The following is a 15,955-nucleotide window of genomic DNA, read 5'->3' on the forward strand; positions in this document are numbered from 1 at the left end:
TTAGAGCCTTTATGCCCCTTCTACATTGGCTGGAGAGAATCACTACTCTGGACATATCTTCAGGGGGACTATTTCTGCTGCCTTTATGCTGTCATGATGGCACAGAATGGCCCAAGCCTAATTGAGATTCAGGCCTATGATGTCTTTCCTTGAACTGTTGCTTTCAGAAGGGAGAGGTGATGGTATTTTGACCACAATCTCAGTGGAGCCTGTCATGTGCTACTGTAATGCAAATAAAAATTAATAACAGAACAAATAACCCTGCAGTGCAAATAGCCGTGTGTGCTACCACATTCAGGTAACGAGGTCCAGATTCACAAAGGGACATAGGAGTTGTGGTGCTCAGTGTTACTATGCCTGACTTTTAGGCACATAACAAATCACAGGAACAACACTGTGATCCACAAATCCTGAGTTGCGGGCTAGGCTTCCTGCACAATGAGCAGAGCCAGACTGTGATTTACAAAGCCAGCAACTAAGTAGGGAGCTGCCTAAGCTAGCCAATGGGAGATGCTGACAAGGGGGGTATGTGCTAGTCCCTATCTCTGCTAGTGATTCTCAGCTGTGAACCCTTTTCTGGAGTTAGGGGCCCAAAGTGGTTTTTGCTAATTGCTGGGGAGAGGAGGGTACTCAGCTGGGATGCCCTGGTTCAAGTGCCCCCTCCACCAGATGAAGAGAAGGGATTTGACTGGGAATCTGCTACCTCCCAGGTGAGCACACTAATCATTGGGCAATAGGATATTCTGACATGGGCTCCCTCAATCTCTCCTGTTCAAGATATTCCACTGTGTATAAATAAAGAGTAATTGGAGCAGGGGGACTGGACCCTGGGCTCTCACATCCCAGGTGATGGCCCTAACCACTCAGCTAAAAAGTTATGTAGGGCCTTCATAAGCTGTGAAGAAGCACTGCCTTGAGACATCTCTGATGCAGGGGGCTAGAGCCTAGTTTGGTGGAGCTTGGGACACCTGAAGTTCCCACATCACCACTAGGCTAAAAGTTATGAGGGAGCAGATCCTCCTCCTCGCCCCAGCCATTTTGTGTGAGCTTGCCGACGGCGCCCAACCTGGAAGGTATGCTCTGAGCATGCTGACTGGATAGGGCTCTGCAGGCAAGTTAAGCAAAGGAATGTCTATATTCCCTGGGTTCTTGAATTGCTCTGGGCTGAGGTGCAAGGTAAGTGTTCAGGTCCCTAGCATGGAGCAGCAGTGCACATGACCTGAGGTAGAAACTTAAGCACCTAAGGAAATTTTACTCTTGAAAATTTTCAGGCTAATTAAGTGTAAGTGCCTACAGGGTCAGTGGGAGTCTTGTGAATTGCAGTGGTGACTAAAAGCTGGGACTTAAGTGCCTAAATCTAGGCTTTAGGCACCTAAGTCCCTTTGTGAATCTGGGCCTAGCCACTATGATTGGGTGTATACACCCCAGACTTGTTAACCAGCAGTTAATAGAGCCTGAGCCCAATTAAGCCTCTGGGTGTCAGGCATAACTGATGATCATACCCAGGGGGGAGGAACGGGGCCTTCATAAAGGAAGGACTAAGGAGCACAGAGCAATAGGAAGGTAGGCAGGCAGAAGACCCAAGTGAGAGATAGCTAGAAAGTTTAGCTGAACTAAAGCCAAAGAGAAGTTAGGGCCTAAGGGGCATTTGGACTGAAGTTTGAGGGGATACAGCTGCAAGGGCTACAGAGAACAAGCAGGTCCTGTGGGAGACCCTGAGGCAGAGTCTGTAAGAAGCAGGGAGAGGCTGGAGGTACTGAATAGGGCCTGGAGTGTAGATCACAGCAGGAGTCCTGACATAATGGTTGTAGTTAGTCAGAAGAGGTCCAGGGATGTAGCAGCAAGGAGTCTCATGGAGCAGACTACTGCTGTTTGTTTCATGATATCCGCTCTGGAACCTAGCGGAGTGGGAGGATCTGGGTTTCCTTACCAGCCACAGGAAAGGTGGCATGAAGCCCCCTGAGAGGGGAATAAGGATGACTGGAAGCCCTGAGAGAAGGAGTATGAAGACCTTTCGTAAGGACACTGGGACTGTTATTTGTTAGACTCTGTTACCTCAAAAGTGGGGAACTAAAATGTAATGTGGCTAGAGGGCTGAGTTGCAAGATGAGACAGATCATCACAGGGCCGGAGAAACTATTGACAGCGTTAGGCAAGAAAGAGCTGCTATCTCAAGCTCCGCCATCCGGGGACTTGCCAATGGTGAGTCACCTCTTCTGCAGTCACCAATATTGAAATGTGGTCAAGCTCTTTAAGGGATGACTACGAAGTTTCCAGGTTCCTGATTTGTTTCCTTCTACTTTCTCCTGCCCACTTCCCTCCCTCCAACATGAGAAATTAACAGAGTTGAAGTTAACCAAGGGAAAATCTTAGGATCAGTATTTAATAGGCAGTCTGAAAGCTGATTGAGAATTGGTCTGGGTCTCCCTGCACGCTTCAATACTCACCCTGATTTGTTCAGTGTGGCTATATCTTGTTTTTGCTCACCTGAGCTGATGTCTTGTCTTGTGCTGGTGCCCTGTTGTCATTCTCAATCTGCTGCACTGCAGACCCCTTTTCAGCTAAGTGCTTGGATGACTCTGGTGCCAGTCTGTTTTCTGGGGAGGATAGGTAATGATGGGCAGGCTGTGGGGAGATGCTGAGCTCTGTAGAGGGCCTGTACACCAGGAAAGAAAGCAAAAATAAAGAGAGGATGAAATGAGAAGCTCAACAGTCGAACTCTTAGGTTCCTTTCCCTAGAATCTAGAATCATCATAAATAAAACTTCTGTTTTCAACAGAGTAATAACTGTCATGCCTGAGTAGGAATTACGGAATAGTTATGACCACTGTTAGCTAGCACTATATTTGGCTGTAAAATGGATAACTGACAGTGGATGTCATTTTGTTTATTGAATAGAGACCATAAAGTCTCTAGCACAGAATTCCAGTTCCCCTTCATTTAGCAACAGTACAGCTGCTCTCCCTTTTCAACTTCCCCTGTTTCTTAGCCATTGGCAGTAGAGGGCCAACTAAACTAGGCAATTCAACTAAGGAAAGTTTTAGAAAGCCAGAAATCCTGTGGCCCAATCTGTGCTAGGCTGAGGTACCAATGATCCTTTTAACGACACCTGGAATAGCAACTCAAAATTCTGCTCTCACTCATGGCTTATCTTGCCCAAATGTGATAAAAGCAAAAACCCCTCAAGTCATCAAATGACCTTGTGGACTTGGAGAAAGATTACGGTAAAGTTCATGTAAAGAAGGGAGCTTTTGTTGCTAAATGAAAGTAAGGAAATATCAGTCATGAAAGAATTAATGGGCAAGTTGCATTCAATCACATTCCATGCTAAGTTTCAGAGTAACAGCCGTGTTAGTCTGTGTTCGCAAAAAGAAAAGGAGTACTTGTGGCACCTTAGAGACTAACCAATTTATTTGAGCATAAGCTTTCGTGAGCTACAGCTCACTTCATTGGATGAAGTGAAGCTCACGAAAGCTTACATTCCATGCTAAGGAACAAACACTTAAGCAACATCTCAGTGATCAAATAGCTTGTTGACAAGGTTGAAATTCCAGCAAATTATTCATACTGTAGCTATGGTCCTTGATTAGTCTGACTGTATTTAAAATTGGTTTCTAATAGCAATAACACTACTCAGTGATATTGCACTGTAAAGTTTAGTAAATACATTTTCCACTTCCTTCCTGTTGGGAAGGATGAAATTCACCCCTGTTCAAAAGGATGAATACCATCACTCAATTTTACTTAAGCCCTGTTTGGCAGATATTTAAGTCTACAAACTGAACAGACCAATTAGGCAAGACAAACACTCAGAACTTGTGCTAAGGACCAGCACATGGTTAAGAGACCTCTTCAGTCTCATTCAAGTCCCCTGTAGACAAAGTGCAAGAATGGGTCAAATGAAGGACAAGCATAACAAGATGCTAAAACAACTCACAGATATAGAGTATTGCAGTGAACCTAAGAGGAGCCTTTTCTCACACCTGGATGACGTAAAGGGACATGGGTCATTCAGGAATGGAGGTAACAGACTTAAGTCAGTTACCTGAGTCTAAAGGGCACAGAGCAGTCTCCTTGACATCAGTGGTGTTACCCACAGTGGGAGGTACTGTCTGGTAGTAAGTATTGCAAAGCTGGGCCCGAGATTAGGTGTGACAAAACATGGCACACAGACCTGACGTTAAGAAGAGAAAACAAAATAAATGTGTGCTTGTTTGTGAATGGTGCTCATAATTCTAATTCCATCTTTGTTGTTTTATTTAGGTAGTTATTAGTATGGCCCCCAGCACCATAATATTCAAACCCCTGTAGAAGGTTGACGTAAGAAGTCACATGCCTTCAAATTCATTGTTCACCTACTCTGCTGCCAAGCATCCTAAAGAGCTGATGGACTACAACACTCATGACACCCCCTAAAGGAGAGTATGTGTTATAGAGTAACTGACTCATCCAAAACTGCTTGCTTATTTGTATTATGGTAATACCTAGTGAATCCACCTGAGATCAGGGCCTATTGTGTTACGTCTGTACAAATACCTAGAAAACCATGGCGCCTTTCCTAAAGCATTTACATTCTAAATAGACAAAGGAAGCATTGTTGTCCCCACCTTCAGATGGGACACTGAGGTTCAGATAAGTTAAGTGACTTGTCCAAGGTGTCACATCAGTAGCAGAGCTGGGAACTAAACCCAGAGCTTCTGATTTAACCCAGGGCCAGGGCCATAACCACACGACCAGCCCTCCTTTCTACTTGTCAGCAAGGCTGAGTTCTGCAGTTACTATATAGGACCAAGGCCTGATAGAATGTTTTAAAATTTCTTTTATGGAAGTGTGTTAGATAGGTTCTCAGTATGGGGGCGATTGCGACCGCCTTCACATTCTCTAGAGTGAGAGCTTTGCAGATTCCTGCTCCTCTTTCTGCCATAATATGAAGTCACGGCATGGAAAAGGTTCTCAGTCACTGACCACCATAGACTGTAATGGCTACTTTGTGGGCACAGTATCAATATATCATGCAAAGGCTTATTTCAGATGACTGGTATTTTTTAAAAAGCATGGAAAGAAGCTGCTTTTACTGTACAGTTTCAACCCTTCCATTTTGTAATCTTAATTTGTGTTTTATGGACTGATCACTGACCACATTTCATCTGTCAAATCAAAGTCATTTACTGTGTGAGCACAGTCAAGTAGCTTATATTCAAAACTGCTTCTATTTTAGCACTGTTAAATGCAGGTGGTGAATGTGCTACAGCTTGGAAGTATCTGGTCTCTTCAAATTCACCACTCAGGTGGTATAAATACCCTGGGACTCACACTCACAGTGCTTGCTCATGTTCTGGGAAGTCCCCTCCCTCCATCGTTTCCAGTGTCTGCCTTCTCTGAGCCTCCTTCCTTCTGCAGCGCTCTTGAAGCAGGTTATTTCTGACAGTGCGAAAAAAGATCTTTGCATTCTCCTTTGCTGACATCTGCTGGAACGACATGCAACAGAGAAAGGAGTGGATTTAAAACCAGCACTGCTCTGAAGCAGCAAGCAGTCAGTCGGTCAACACAATCCCAGATAAAGCTGAGTGTTGCTATCTTCTCCCCTCTACCCACAAGAAAGCTAATGTAACTCCAGACTTTTGTGGATGCTGGCTAACTTTAGTTGCTCTTCCCTAGTTTGCCTGGAGCTTAATAGAACCCTCATCTTTAATATGATTTTGTTTTGTAGATGGGGGTGAACCTAATGTCCTTTTTGAGGTGGTTTTTAAGAATGTGCTGGAAAGACAACAAAGGGCCCAGTTACTTCCTGCTGTGAAAAGTGGGTGTAAAATGCTGCCTTTCCTAGCTGGGAGCATTTGATGCTCATTATGCATCTAGTGCATCTACATGGGGAATTGTGAAAGAGCAAACAGGAAAAAATAATGCAACCATTGTACGTTCTACTCATTTCTTACATTGATGATAAAACTACCACAAGGTGTCACTGTGGTAAAGAAAAACAGCATTGTCATTATAAACATTGGCGTGGGGGCTAGAGAAAGACAATGTAGACCAGGGATTTTCAACCTTTTTCTTTTTGAGGCCCCACCCCACCCCCCAAAAACACAAACACACACACACACACGCTATAAAAACTCCACAGCCCACCTGTGCCACAACAACTGGTTTCTGCATATAAAAGCCAGGGCCCGCATTAGGGGGTAGCAAGCAGGGTAGTTGCCTGGGGCCCCATGCCACAGAGCCTGCGTGAAGCTCAGCTGCTCGCGCTTCGGCTTCAGCCCTGGGTGGCAGGGTTCAGGGCCCCGGGCTTCAGCCTCATGTGGTGGGGCTTCAGCTTTCTGCCCTGGGCCCCAGCAAGTCTAACACTGGCTCTGCTTGGCAGCCCCCCTGAAACCTGCTTGCAGCCCCCCAGGGGGCCCTGGATCCCAGGTTGAGAACCACTGATTTAAAGGATAGGCTATATCATGGGCAGTTGCCACTTTCACCTGAGCTATACAATACTTTCTGAATTAGCTGTTGGGCACTGTGCTCAGTTTGGCCTGTGCTCAGTTTGGCTTAGAAAGTAAGTGTGTTTGTCAACTGCTTTCAAACACAGTTCATTTTCTAATGTCAACACACCTTCAGACCCTCATTCTGCAAGCTGATCCTTGTGGGTGGAGTCCTCTGGCTTCCTGGAACCCCATTGATTTCAGAAGGGTTTAGTGCAGGGGTTTCCCTTTGGATCAGCTTGCAGCAAGCAGATGAAAACTCTGGGATTCCCCTTGCAGAGTTTCTTCCTCACTGCCCTCCCACACTGACTGGCTTGTTTGTCTCATTCACCTGTTATGTCTCCATTTTTTTCCAAGGTCTATAAGCTCTGTGGCCCGGCACAGACTCTCATTTACTGTATGTTTGCACAGTGCCTAGCAAAGTGACTTCTAGGTGCTACTGCAACAATCTATTCCATTTAATACAGTCGTCTTCTGGATGTGGTGGTTTGTAGGACTGGAGTCCTCTTTTAACCGAGGGGTGATCTCCTTGGTGTCCGTGCTGCCATACTGCTATGTGAAGCCATGATGAAAAAGGAATTCTCTTTTCACACACACAGCCCCTGGGGCCACCTCGCAAAGGTTGATAAACCAACTAGAAGACGCTTTACTGAGGAGTTTTCGCAGCTTTACACTGAATTAGCTCCTGAATGGACACAGGGTGGGGTAGAAGGGAGGGGGAATGATGCATGCCTCCTACAGCCATATGCCAAGCTCCCTTCCCTCCTTCCCCCTCCCCAACCAGTCTGCACACACAAAAGTCTGGTGCCATGGAGGGCCCCTTCCACAGGTCTAAAAATGGGATGGTGGATGCCCGTGCGTGGTGACGTGACATACCACACACACAGGACGGGGCAGGATTTACTCCTCGGTGTCCCATGTGACTGGACTGTGTCTTTATCTCAAAGCAGAGTGAAAATTCTATACTTAAAACCCCACTTCATTCGTTCTCTCACCTAACATTGCTCAGCAGCTAGTGCGGATATATTTCATGGGGGTGATCACACACACGCTCTCTCTCTCTAATCATCATAGCCATGAGCCTACCTATCCATACCAATAGGCCAAGCAAGCAGATGAGTCAGTAAAATGGGATGGTACCTTCACACAGTACTCCATCACAGGGTGTGACCTCTTGTGTGGTTTGCTCTGACGCTCAGTGAAGAAGCAGACTTGGCAAAGATCAAAATTCAGGCACTTCAGACAGCGATACCTGTCAGGGAAAACAGAAAGGATAAGATTAACCTTCAAGGACTGGCAAATTCATGCAAGTGAATTGGGATCTTAGAAATCAGCACCCATGAATGTTTGATAATCTAGACAGAGCTGGGCAGGCAACAGTTTTTCTGGTCCAAGAAAATTTGAGATATTGAAAATTTTTCTGTCTGAAATAAGGATGAAAAGTCAAAATCTTGAATTTTCACAAACTGAAAATCTGAAAAAGGTTTTGGTTTGGGTCAAGTGAAACATTTCATTCTGATGATTTTGAAATGTTTTGGTTTTTGATTTTGACCTTTGTTTATTTTGGAGTTGGGGTTTTTTGTTTGTTTGTTTGTTTTTTTGACTTTTTAGACTAAATTTACTGAAACTTTGAAACAAAAAGTTGTTTTCACTCAAAACTGAAACTTTCTCTTTTGAAAATGTCCGTTTTCTTTTCCAAAAACTTTTTGAAGTCTGACACTTTGTTGAAACCAACCTTGATCATCAAATTTGGCATTTTTCAGTGAAAAATCAGTTAATCAAAAAACCCAGCTTTACTGATGATATTATCAATGTAGTAATGGTTTCCCACAGCTAGGGGAGAGCCAAGGAGTTCATTATCAAAACAAGAGTAATTGATCAGCTGACAATGTTCTAATCCTTAGAACAGCTTTATTTTTATAGTTAATAACTGATGCACTGAACTTCATATAGTGGAGCCATAGTTGCCGATGATACCATTTTTGGTCCTGTTGTGGTATCTTCGTATTTTGCATGCTTCAGTTTATCTCTATATACAGTTCATTGTGGGCTGTAACATCCCAGAATGATGACTGCTGGGGCATCAGAGCAAAGTGGGACCTATGAGTTTGGAAAATCTTAAGTCAATAATGCAAGCTAACATTGCCACAAAAGTATAATAGTAAAACTCCCTGTCCTAGGTTCATCACTGTCCTCTCGCCTAGTCCCGTCTTTTCTCAGACGTCCTCCCTTCACCCTTCTCATAGCACCTGTCCAAGAGATGGGGAAAGAGAAGCTGCAGTTAATTCCTGGTTTGCTGGAGACCAGGCAATAGAGCAGGGTGAAGCTTTTCAGCTGAAACTTTTTTCAATTAAAAATGCAGATTTGAGTCAACTGAAACTTTTTGAGAATTAGGGTCCAATTGTTTCATTCAAAAAATCAGAATCTGAAATGTTTATTTCAAGATTTTTGAAATGTTATGATTTTTCAATTCAAAAAGCCTTTGTTTCACATTTTACGGCAATTTTATTTTTAAAAAGGCGAACCTCCCCCAAAAAACTAAAGGAAATGTTTCATTTAACCCAAAGTGTAAAACTTTAATTTTTTTTGGTTTGCTGAAAATTTGTTTTGAATGGAGTCAACTCAAAACAATTTTCCCTACTGATGATTTAGTTCAGCCACTGAACTGAAAAAGCAGTTATTCACAGTTTAACCAGGCAGTGCCCTGAGCCCTGTTCCATTTTTATTAAACCAGGTGTGAGATACTGAATTCAAAACTAGAGGTCTTGATTACAGCTAGACTAGGATGGAGAACTGACTGCTCCCTGTGTAGCCTTCACTGGACTTTGAATACTTGTACAGCTCTTGAGACCCTTGTTCCCTCACAGAGCTTGTTCGGTCTTTGTAGAGGAGTTTTGTAAAATAGATGTAGGCAAACACTGCCGGAGAATATTCAAAACCAGATCATGATCTAGTTTCATGAAAACATTTACATTAATATTAAGCTTTTGATATTTGCTTTTCATTTGCTTTTTATTTTGGGCCCTAGCTACCTGGTAGCATTCCTTTAATACTCTGAGGTATTTTTTTAGTTGCCTGGATGTAAAGCAGAGGTTCTCAGACTTCATTGCACTGCAACCCCCTTCTGACAACAAAAATTACTACATGACCCCAGGAGGAGGGACCGAAACCTGAGCCCCGCCACCCAGGGCTGAATCCCTCGGGTTTTGGCTTGGGCCCCAAGCCCCAGCAAATCTAAGCCAGCCCTGGTGACCCCTTTAGTTTGAGAACTGCTGACCCACAGTTTGAGAACCGCTGACGTAAGGGATATCGTAGCTAACCAACTGGAGAAGGCAAAACAAGATTTAATAACAAAAAGACACCATGGCTACAATGTATGCAATGTACTTGTAGCCGGGTCGGTCCCAGGATATTACAGAGACAACACAGGTGAGGTAACTGTCGTATGTAGTGTTCTGAGGGTTATAGATGGTGAGACCTCTGGGGATGATGTTTTGTTTCTTGCATTTGCTCAGGAAGTAGATGTTGCTGTTAAGTTTTGCTACAAGGCAGCATTGCATAATGGCCAGGACTCAGGAAACCTGAGTTCTATACCCAGCTCTGCCACTGGCTTGCTGTGTGATCTCAGGCATGTCACTTTCCCTTTTTGTGTTTCTATTTCCCCATCTGTCTTGTCTTGTCTAGTTATACTGTAAGCTCTTTGAGGCTGAAGCTATCTCTCACTACGTCCATGTAAAATGCCTAGCGCAATGGGGTGCTGATCTCTACATGCTACAAATAATACTTTATAGTAAGTATGCTGTACCTTAGTCCAGTGATGGGGAAATTCTTACAGATGCTACATCTAACGTGATGCATAACCATTTCAGTGGCTGATAATCTATAACAGGTAGGAAGCCACAGAAGAAGGCCAGGTTCAGACTGTAGCCAAGATAGGAATTTCTCTTCACCGATTGCTGAGTTCAGAACCTGGAAAAGAATATCAATCTCTGGTTCAATCACTTATTTAAATAGAATATTGCCTCTGTCACACCTCATAATATAAGCCCTGATCCTAAATCAGGATATGCTAACACAGACTCCTCCACCCATGTAGAATGCCACCGGCTTCAAAGGGTCTCCACACGAGTGCAGGGGTCCATGCTAGTACCTTATTGAGTATTCTTCTTTATTGGTGTCCGATGTTTACCATGTGGAATTGGGAAGCAAGCTTGTCCCTTAAAATGAGGTAACGTTAATTGTTGTAATGTGATACACTGGCAATTTCAATCAGTCAGCAACATTCATGGTCACTTCCTAGGGTCATCTGAATTCTACTCACCCCATGGAAGCAGCTTCGAATAGCAATTTCCACACAAGATTGAGCACAGCTTTCTCCCACAATGGCTGGGATCTACATCAGGAAGACAGACAACTGTTCAGAACCACCATTATAAGACAGCTATCACCACCAGGCTATACCGATGTAGTGACAGAGCACAGATGGTGAAGTGTCAAAGGAAAAGCCATTTACTTCTTATAGTGGGGGAAAGACTGTTTAAATTTAGACACATGACACGAGTGTAATTCTAAACCTGAGTATGTGTCCGAATGATGCCTCTGGCCCAGTAATTAGATATGAATCAACAGATTGTGCTGTTGGGTTAAAGCACTGATCCCAGTAGTGGGACAGACTTTTTTTTTCCAGCATAGACTTATTCCGTGTTTTCCTAAACACAGTGAAATGAGAAAACTCCCACCTCAACCTCCACACCTTATAGCAGCTGCTGGCTGAGAGCTTCTTGAAGGCCATTCTCAGAGCCATGCCAATGAGTAATGCCTGGCTGCTGCTGCTGTTTATTATTTGTATTATCATAGCCCCATAGGAGCCCCAGTCATGGACCAAGACCCCATTATGCTAGGCCCTGGACAAACAGAACAAAAAGAACGTCAGAACGGCCTGAACATCAGAACGGCCATACTGGGTCAGGACACCATTCCTGTCCATCCTGGCTAATAGCTATTGATAGACCTATTCTCCATGAACTTATCTAGTTAATTTTTGAACCCTGTCATAGTCTTGGCCTTCACAACATCCTCTGCCAAGGAGTTCCACAGGTTGACTTTGCGTTGTATGAAAAAACACTTCCTTTTGTTTGTTTTAAACCTGCTGCCTATTAATTTCATTGGTTGACCCCTAGTTCTTGTGTTATGAGAAGGAGTAAATAACACTTCCTTATTTACTTTCTCCATGCCAGTCATGATTTTATAGACCTCTTATCATATCCCCCCTTAGTTGTCTCTTTTCCAAGCTGAAAAGTCCCAGTCTTATTAATCTTGCCTCATACAGCAGCCGTTCCATACCCCTAATAATTTTTGTTGCTCTTTTCTGAACATTTTTCAATTTCAATATATCTTTTTTGAGATGGGGCGACCACAGCTGCACACAGTATTCAAGATGTGGGTGTACTGTGGATTTATATAGAGACAATATGATATTTTCTGTCTTATCATCTATCCCTTTCTTACTGATTCCCAACACTGTTTGCTTTTCTGACTGCCATTGCACATTGAGTGGATGTTTTCAGAAACTTATCCACAACGACTCCAAGATCGCTTTCTTGAGTGGTGACAGCCAATTTAGAACTCATCATTTTATATGTATAATTGGGATTATGTTTTCCAATGTGCATTACTTTGCATTTATCAACATTGAACTTCATCTGCCATTTTGTTACTCAGTCACCCAGTTTTGAGAGATCCTTTCGTAGCTCTTTGCAGTCTGCCTGGGACTCAACTATCTTGAGCAATTTTGTATCGTCTGCAAATTTTGCCACCTCATTGTTTACCCCTTTTTCCAGATTATTTATGAATATATTGAATAGGACTGGGCCCAGTACAGATCCGTGGGGGACATCACTATTTATCTCTCTCCATTTTGAAAACTGACAGTTTATTCCTACTCTTGTTTCCTATCTTTTAACCAGTTACCGATCCATGAGAGGACCTTCCCTCTTATCCCATGACAGCTTACTTTGCTTAAGAGCCTTTGGTGAGGGACCTTGTCAAACGCTTTCTGAAAATCTAGGTACACTATATTCACTGGATCCCCTTTGTCCACATGCTTGTTGACCCCTGCAAAGAATTCTAGTAGATTGGTGAGGTATGATTTCCCTTTACAAAAGGGAAATCTCTTCCCCAACAAATTATGTTCATCTATGTGTCTGACAATTTTGTTCTTTACTATAGTTTCAACCAGTTTGCCCGGTACTGAAGTCAGGCTTACCGGCCTGTAATTGCCGGGATCACCTCTGGAGCCCTTTTTAAAAATTGGTGTCACGTTAGCTATCCTCCAGTCATTTGGTATAGAAGCTGATTTAAATGATAGGTTACAGGCTACAGTTAGTAGTTCTGTAATTTCACATTTGAGTTTCTTCAGAACTCTTGGGTGAATACCATCTGGTCCTGGTGACTTATTACTGTTTAGTTTATCAATTTGTTCCAAAACCTCCTCCTCCCTTTCCCCAAGAAGCTTACAATCTAAGTAGCTATGGCCTGATCCAGCAAGCAGCTGGAGCCCCTTGTGACAACAACAGGATTCTGCATAGGTGCAACTCCATTCTCTTGGAACTACTGAAAGTATATGGCTACCATAAATTTAGCCAGAACTCAAGCTGCAGAGGCACTGATATGAATGGGAATTTTGACTGAGTGAAGACAACAGGATTTGACACTGAAGCCCTGATCCAACAACTGGTCTGCATGGCAGATCCCTGTGCTTACATGGAGCCCCAATGACTTCAGTCAGTTTTGTAAAGGGACTGCTCATTTCAACAAAACAAACTCTCTACTCACAGTGCTGCAGGCTGGGAATTTGCTCCTTTATTCACCTGTAGCACAACAGAGTGAAGGAAAGCCCTGCACCTTACAAAATAGGAAGGGAAGGGTGGAGCAAGGCTCCATCCCATAATATTTGGGGTAACCCAGTTAGCCCTTTCACAACCACTTTACTACACTTAGCCATTCCATGTGTGGAGTAGCAGTGACATCACCTGATGTAAGTCTGTCAACAGGCTCCTCATGGCACTCCGAGTGATCAGGGTCCCCTTCCCATTGGGGTCAGCATAGAGTTGAAACAAAGCTGCAAAGGACAGGAGAAGACAGCTTTACAATCCTGGCAGAGCCTGAAGATTCTGAATGCAACTTATTTCCAATAAGAGCTGCCATGGCAACAATTGGGTGTGTCTCATCAATACACCACTATCAAGAAAGCTATTACCACCATCGTATTTTCTGTGACTTGTTCTGAGATGCTTACACAAACCGTACTATATAATAATCACTGATAGATGGATATTACTCTTCTGCATCCACCTTTTTCCTACCATAAAGCCGTAGATTTTGGTTCCAGGTACTTACATTTGTGCACATTAGGACCCTGTTTTCTTTTTGTGTAGAAATAAAATAGATTGGAGATTTGGTCAACACTCAGTACATAGTACCTTAAGTAGTGTGTAAAGATCTGTTTTTCCCACCTTTGTATTTAGTAAGCAGACTGTCTCCTGAGAGAGCAATTAGGGCAGCTGCAGCCGATCTGGCTTTGATAAAACCTGTTCCAGTCCTAGAACAAGATAAAAATAAAGCTAGGAATGTGAAAGCTAAAGCTACTAGTGCAAAAACCATTGTTATATTGGAAGACAACCTCATAAGAATCCAGTTCCTTTTATATGTACATGCTTTGATATACCATTTTATTTATTTTGTATTGGGTAGTGCTTAGGAGCCGCAGTCATGGACCAGAGCTCCATTGTGCCAGGCTCTGTACAAACACAAAAGAAAAAGATTACAATCTAAGTAAATTTTTAGCCTTGGATTTTGCACTGTGTTATCACAAACTGTAACAAGATTATGTCCCATCTGAAACCCTGTGTTAAAATGTGACTCTGTTCTGAAAGCTACCTTATAAAATGGCATTTTCTTACTCAGTAGACCTGCTTTTGATCTGCTTTATGTCACTGAACTCTCTCCCTAAGTTTTTACTATCTCTGACTCCTGTGGAGCCAGTACAGCTGTGGGAGAGAAAGCTGGGTTTTACTATGTCTTATGTATCATCAAAAGAATTAACTTGGTCCCCAGTCCAGCAGTGGGCTCTGCATGGGCAAATCCCAGTGACTGAGCAAATCCCCACCAACTTCATTGGGAGTCTGGATAGGCTTATGGATAGGCGGGATCAGGGCCTAAGCTCTAACTGTTGAAGTGCAGGCCAGAAAGGACCCAGCTTAACTTTCAGATCAACTGCAGTTTGCAAGGTGGGCAGTTAATAATTTTTTTTTTTTAAACCTGAAAACAGGGAAGATTTGATCTGGAATCTGAGAGACCATAAATGTGGAACACTGCAATGCTATTTTAACAGAGTCATTTTTCAGAGTAGGGTAGCACTTTAAAGAATTTTAATTACTTTGGTGCATCAAAATCATCTTCAGAAGTGTCCATATATCTTATTTTATTATGGGAAGGATTGAGATATAGCAGTAATATATACCTTGGTGGGAGTTTCAGTCAAACAAGGGTTTCTAGACTTGGAAACTTATCATTCTCTTCAGAACATCAGTGGCAAGAGTTTTGAAGGGAAGAATAAAATTGTGCTGTACTACTGGAAAGGAAACTACAGAAGATTAGAAATTCACTTAAACTGAATGGACTAGTGAACTGAGTCATCAGCAGTGCCCTGAGACCAAACTAAGATCAATCAGCTGGGAAAAAGGTGAAGATGTAAACAGAATGTTCACCAGACACTGCTGTCTGATGAAATGTGCAGAAAAGATACCAGTGAAATCACTCTTGAACTCCTACTGTCCACAGAAAAGCCTTTGTGATATTCTCAGTAGGCATACAAGTAAACTAACGCATGGATACACAAAAGGTTCTGGTGTGTCCCTGTTAGGAAAAAATGTTTGAGCTTCAGATAGTGGGGAAGAAAATATAGATGGAAGTAAAATGATCACTGGATGAAACCACAATTACATGTGAAGCTTTTCCTACAGTGCATGCATGGCAAGAAATTCACTGGCAAAATCAAATATCCAGCAAGCGGACAATGATGCCTGGCCTTAGGAAGACAGAAAATGGCTTGCAAAAAGGGACCAAGTCAGTCTTGTAATGGAGATTCTTCTATGCAATTTCCCTTGGGTTGTATGTACTTAGAATATGAAGCTTAGAAAATACTCCTGATATTTCTCGTTTTGTTCCAAAATGCACTAGTTTATATTTAACCTTTAAGTGATTTCTGTAAGCAGTTCAGTTCATCACATGGAATTGCAAACAGCAGATCAACTTATTCATTATGGGAAATTCAAGGGGGATGGTAAAAGTACAATGAATCACTTAAGTTCTGCTTTTGAGGGCTTAAGTGGTACATAGGTTTTGTTCTGGCTCTTTATGCGGGGTAAATTCCATCCATTGTGAATAAATTAAACAATGAACTTCACTTTTTTCTTTTGTTCCTG

The 15,955-nt window shown here is 42.8% G+C and overlaps 1 protein-coding gene across 1 annotated transcript in view; it reads right to left on the minus strand.

The window, feature by feature from the left end:
- The window catches only part of DYTN (dystrotelin), a 61,211-nt gene that overhangs the window by 29,020 nt on the left and 16,236 nt on the right, over nt 1-15,955 (minus strand). The window contains exons 5-11 of the mRNA XM_043525574.1: nt 13,985-14,070; nt 13,502-13,590; nt 10,792-10,863; nt 10,276-10,439; nt 7,611-7,722; nt 5,320-5,465; nt 2,488-2,656 (exon numbers count right to left, since the gene is read on the minus strand). Coding sequence (XP_043381509.1) covers nt 2,488-2,656; nt 5,320-5,465; nt 7,611-7,722; nt 10,276-10,439; nt 10,792-10,863; nt 13,502-13,590; nt 13,985-14,070 — 838 coding nt within the window. The remainder of the gene's footprint in view (nt 1-2,487; nt 2,657-5,319; nt 5,466-7,610; nt 7,723-10,275; nt 10,440-10,791; nt 10,864-13,501; nt 13,591-13,984; nt 14,071-15,955) is intronic.

This window comes from Chelonia mydas, chromosome 11 (assembly GCF_015237465.2).
Source record: "Chelonia mydas isolate rCheMyd1 chromosome 11, rCheMyd1.pri.v2, whole genome shotgun sequence".
Classification (NCBI taxonomy): Eukaryota; Metazoa; Chordata; order Testudines; family Cheloniidae; genus Chelonia; species Chelonia mydas.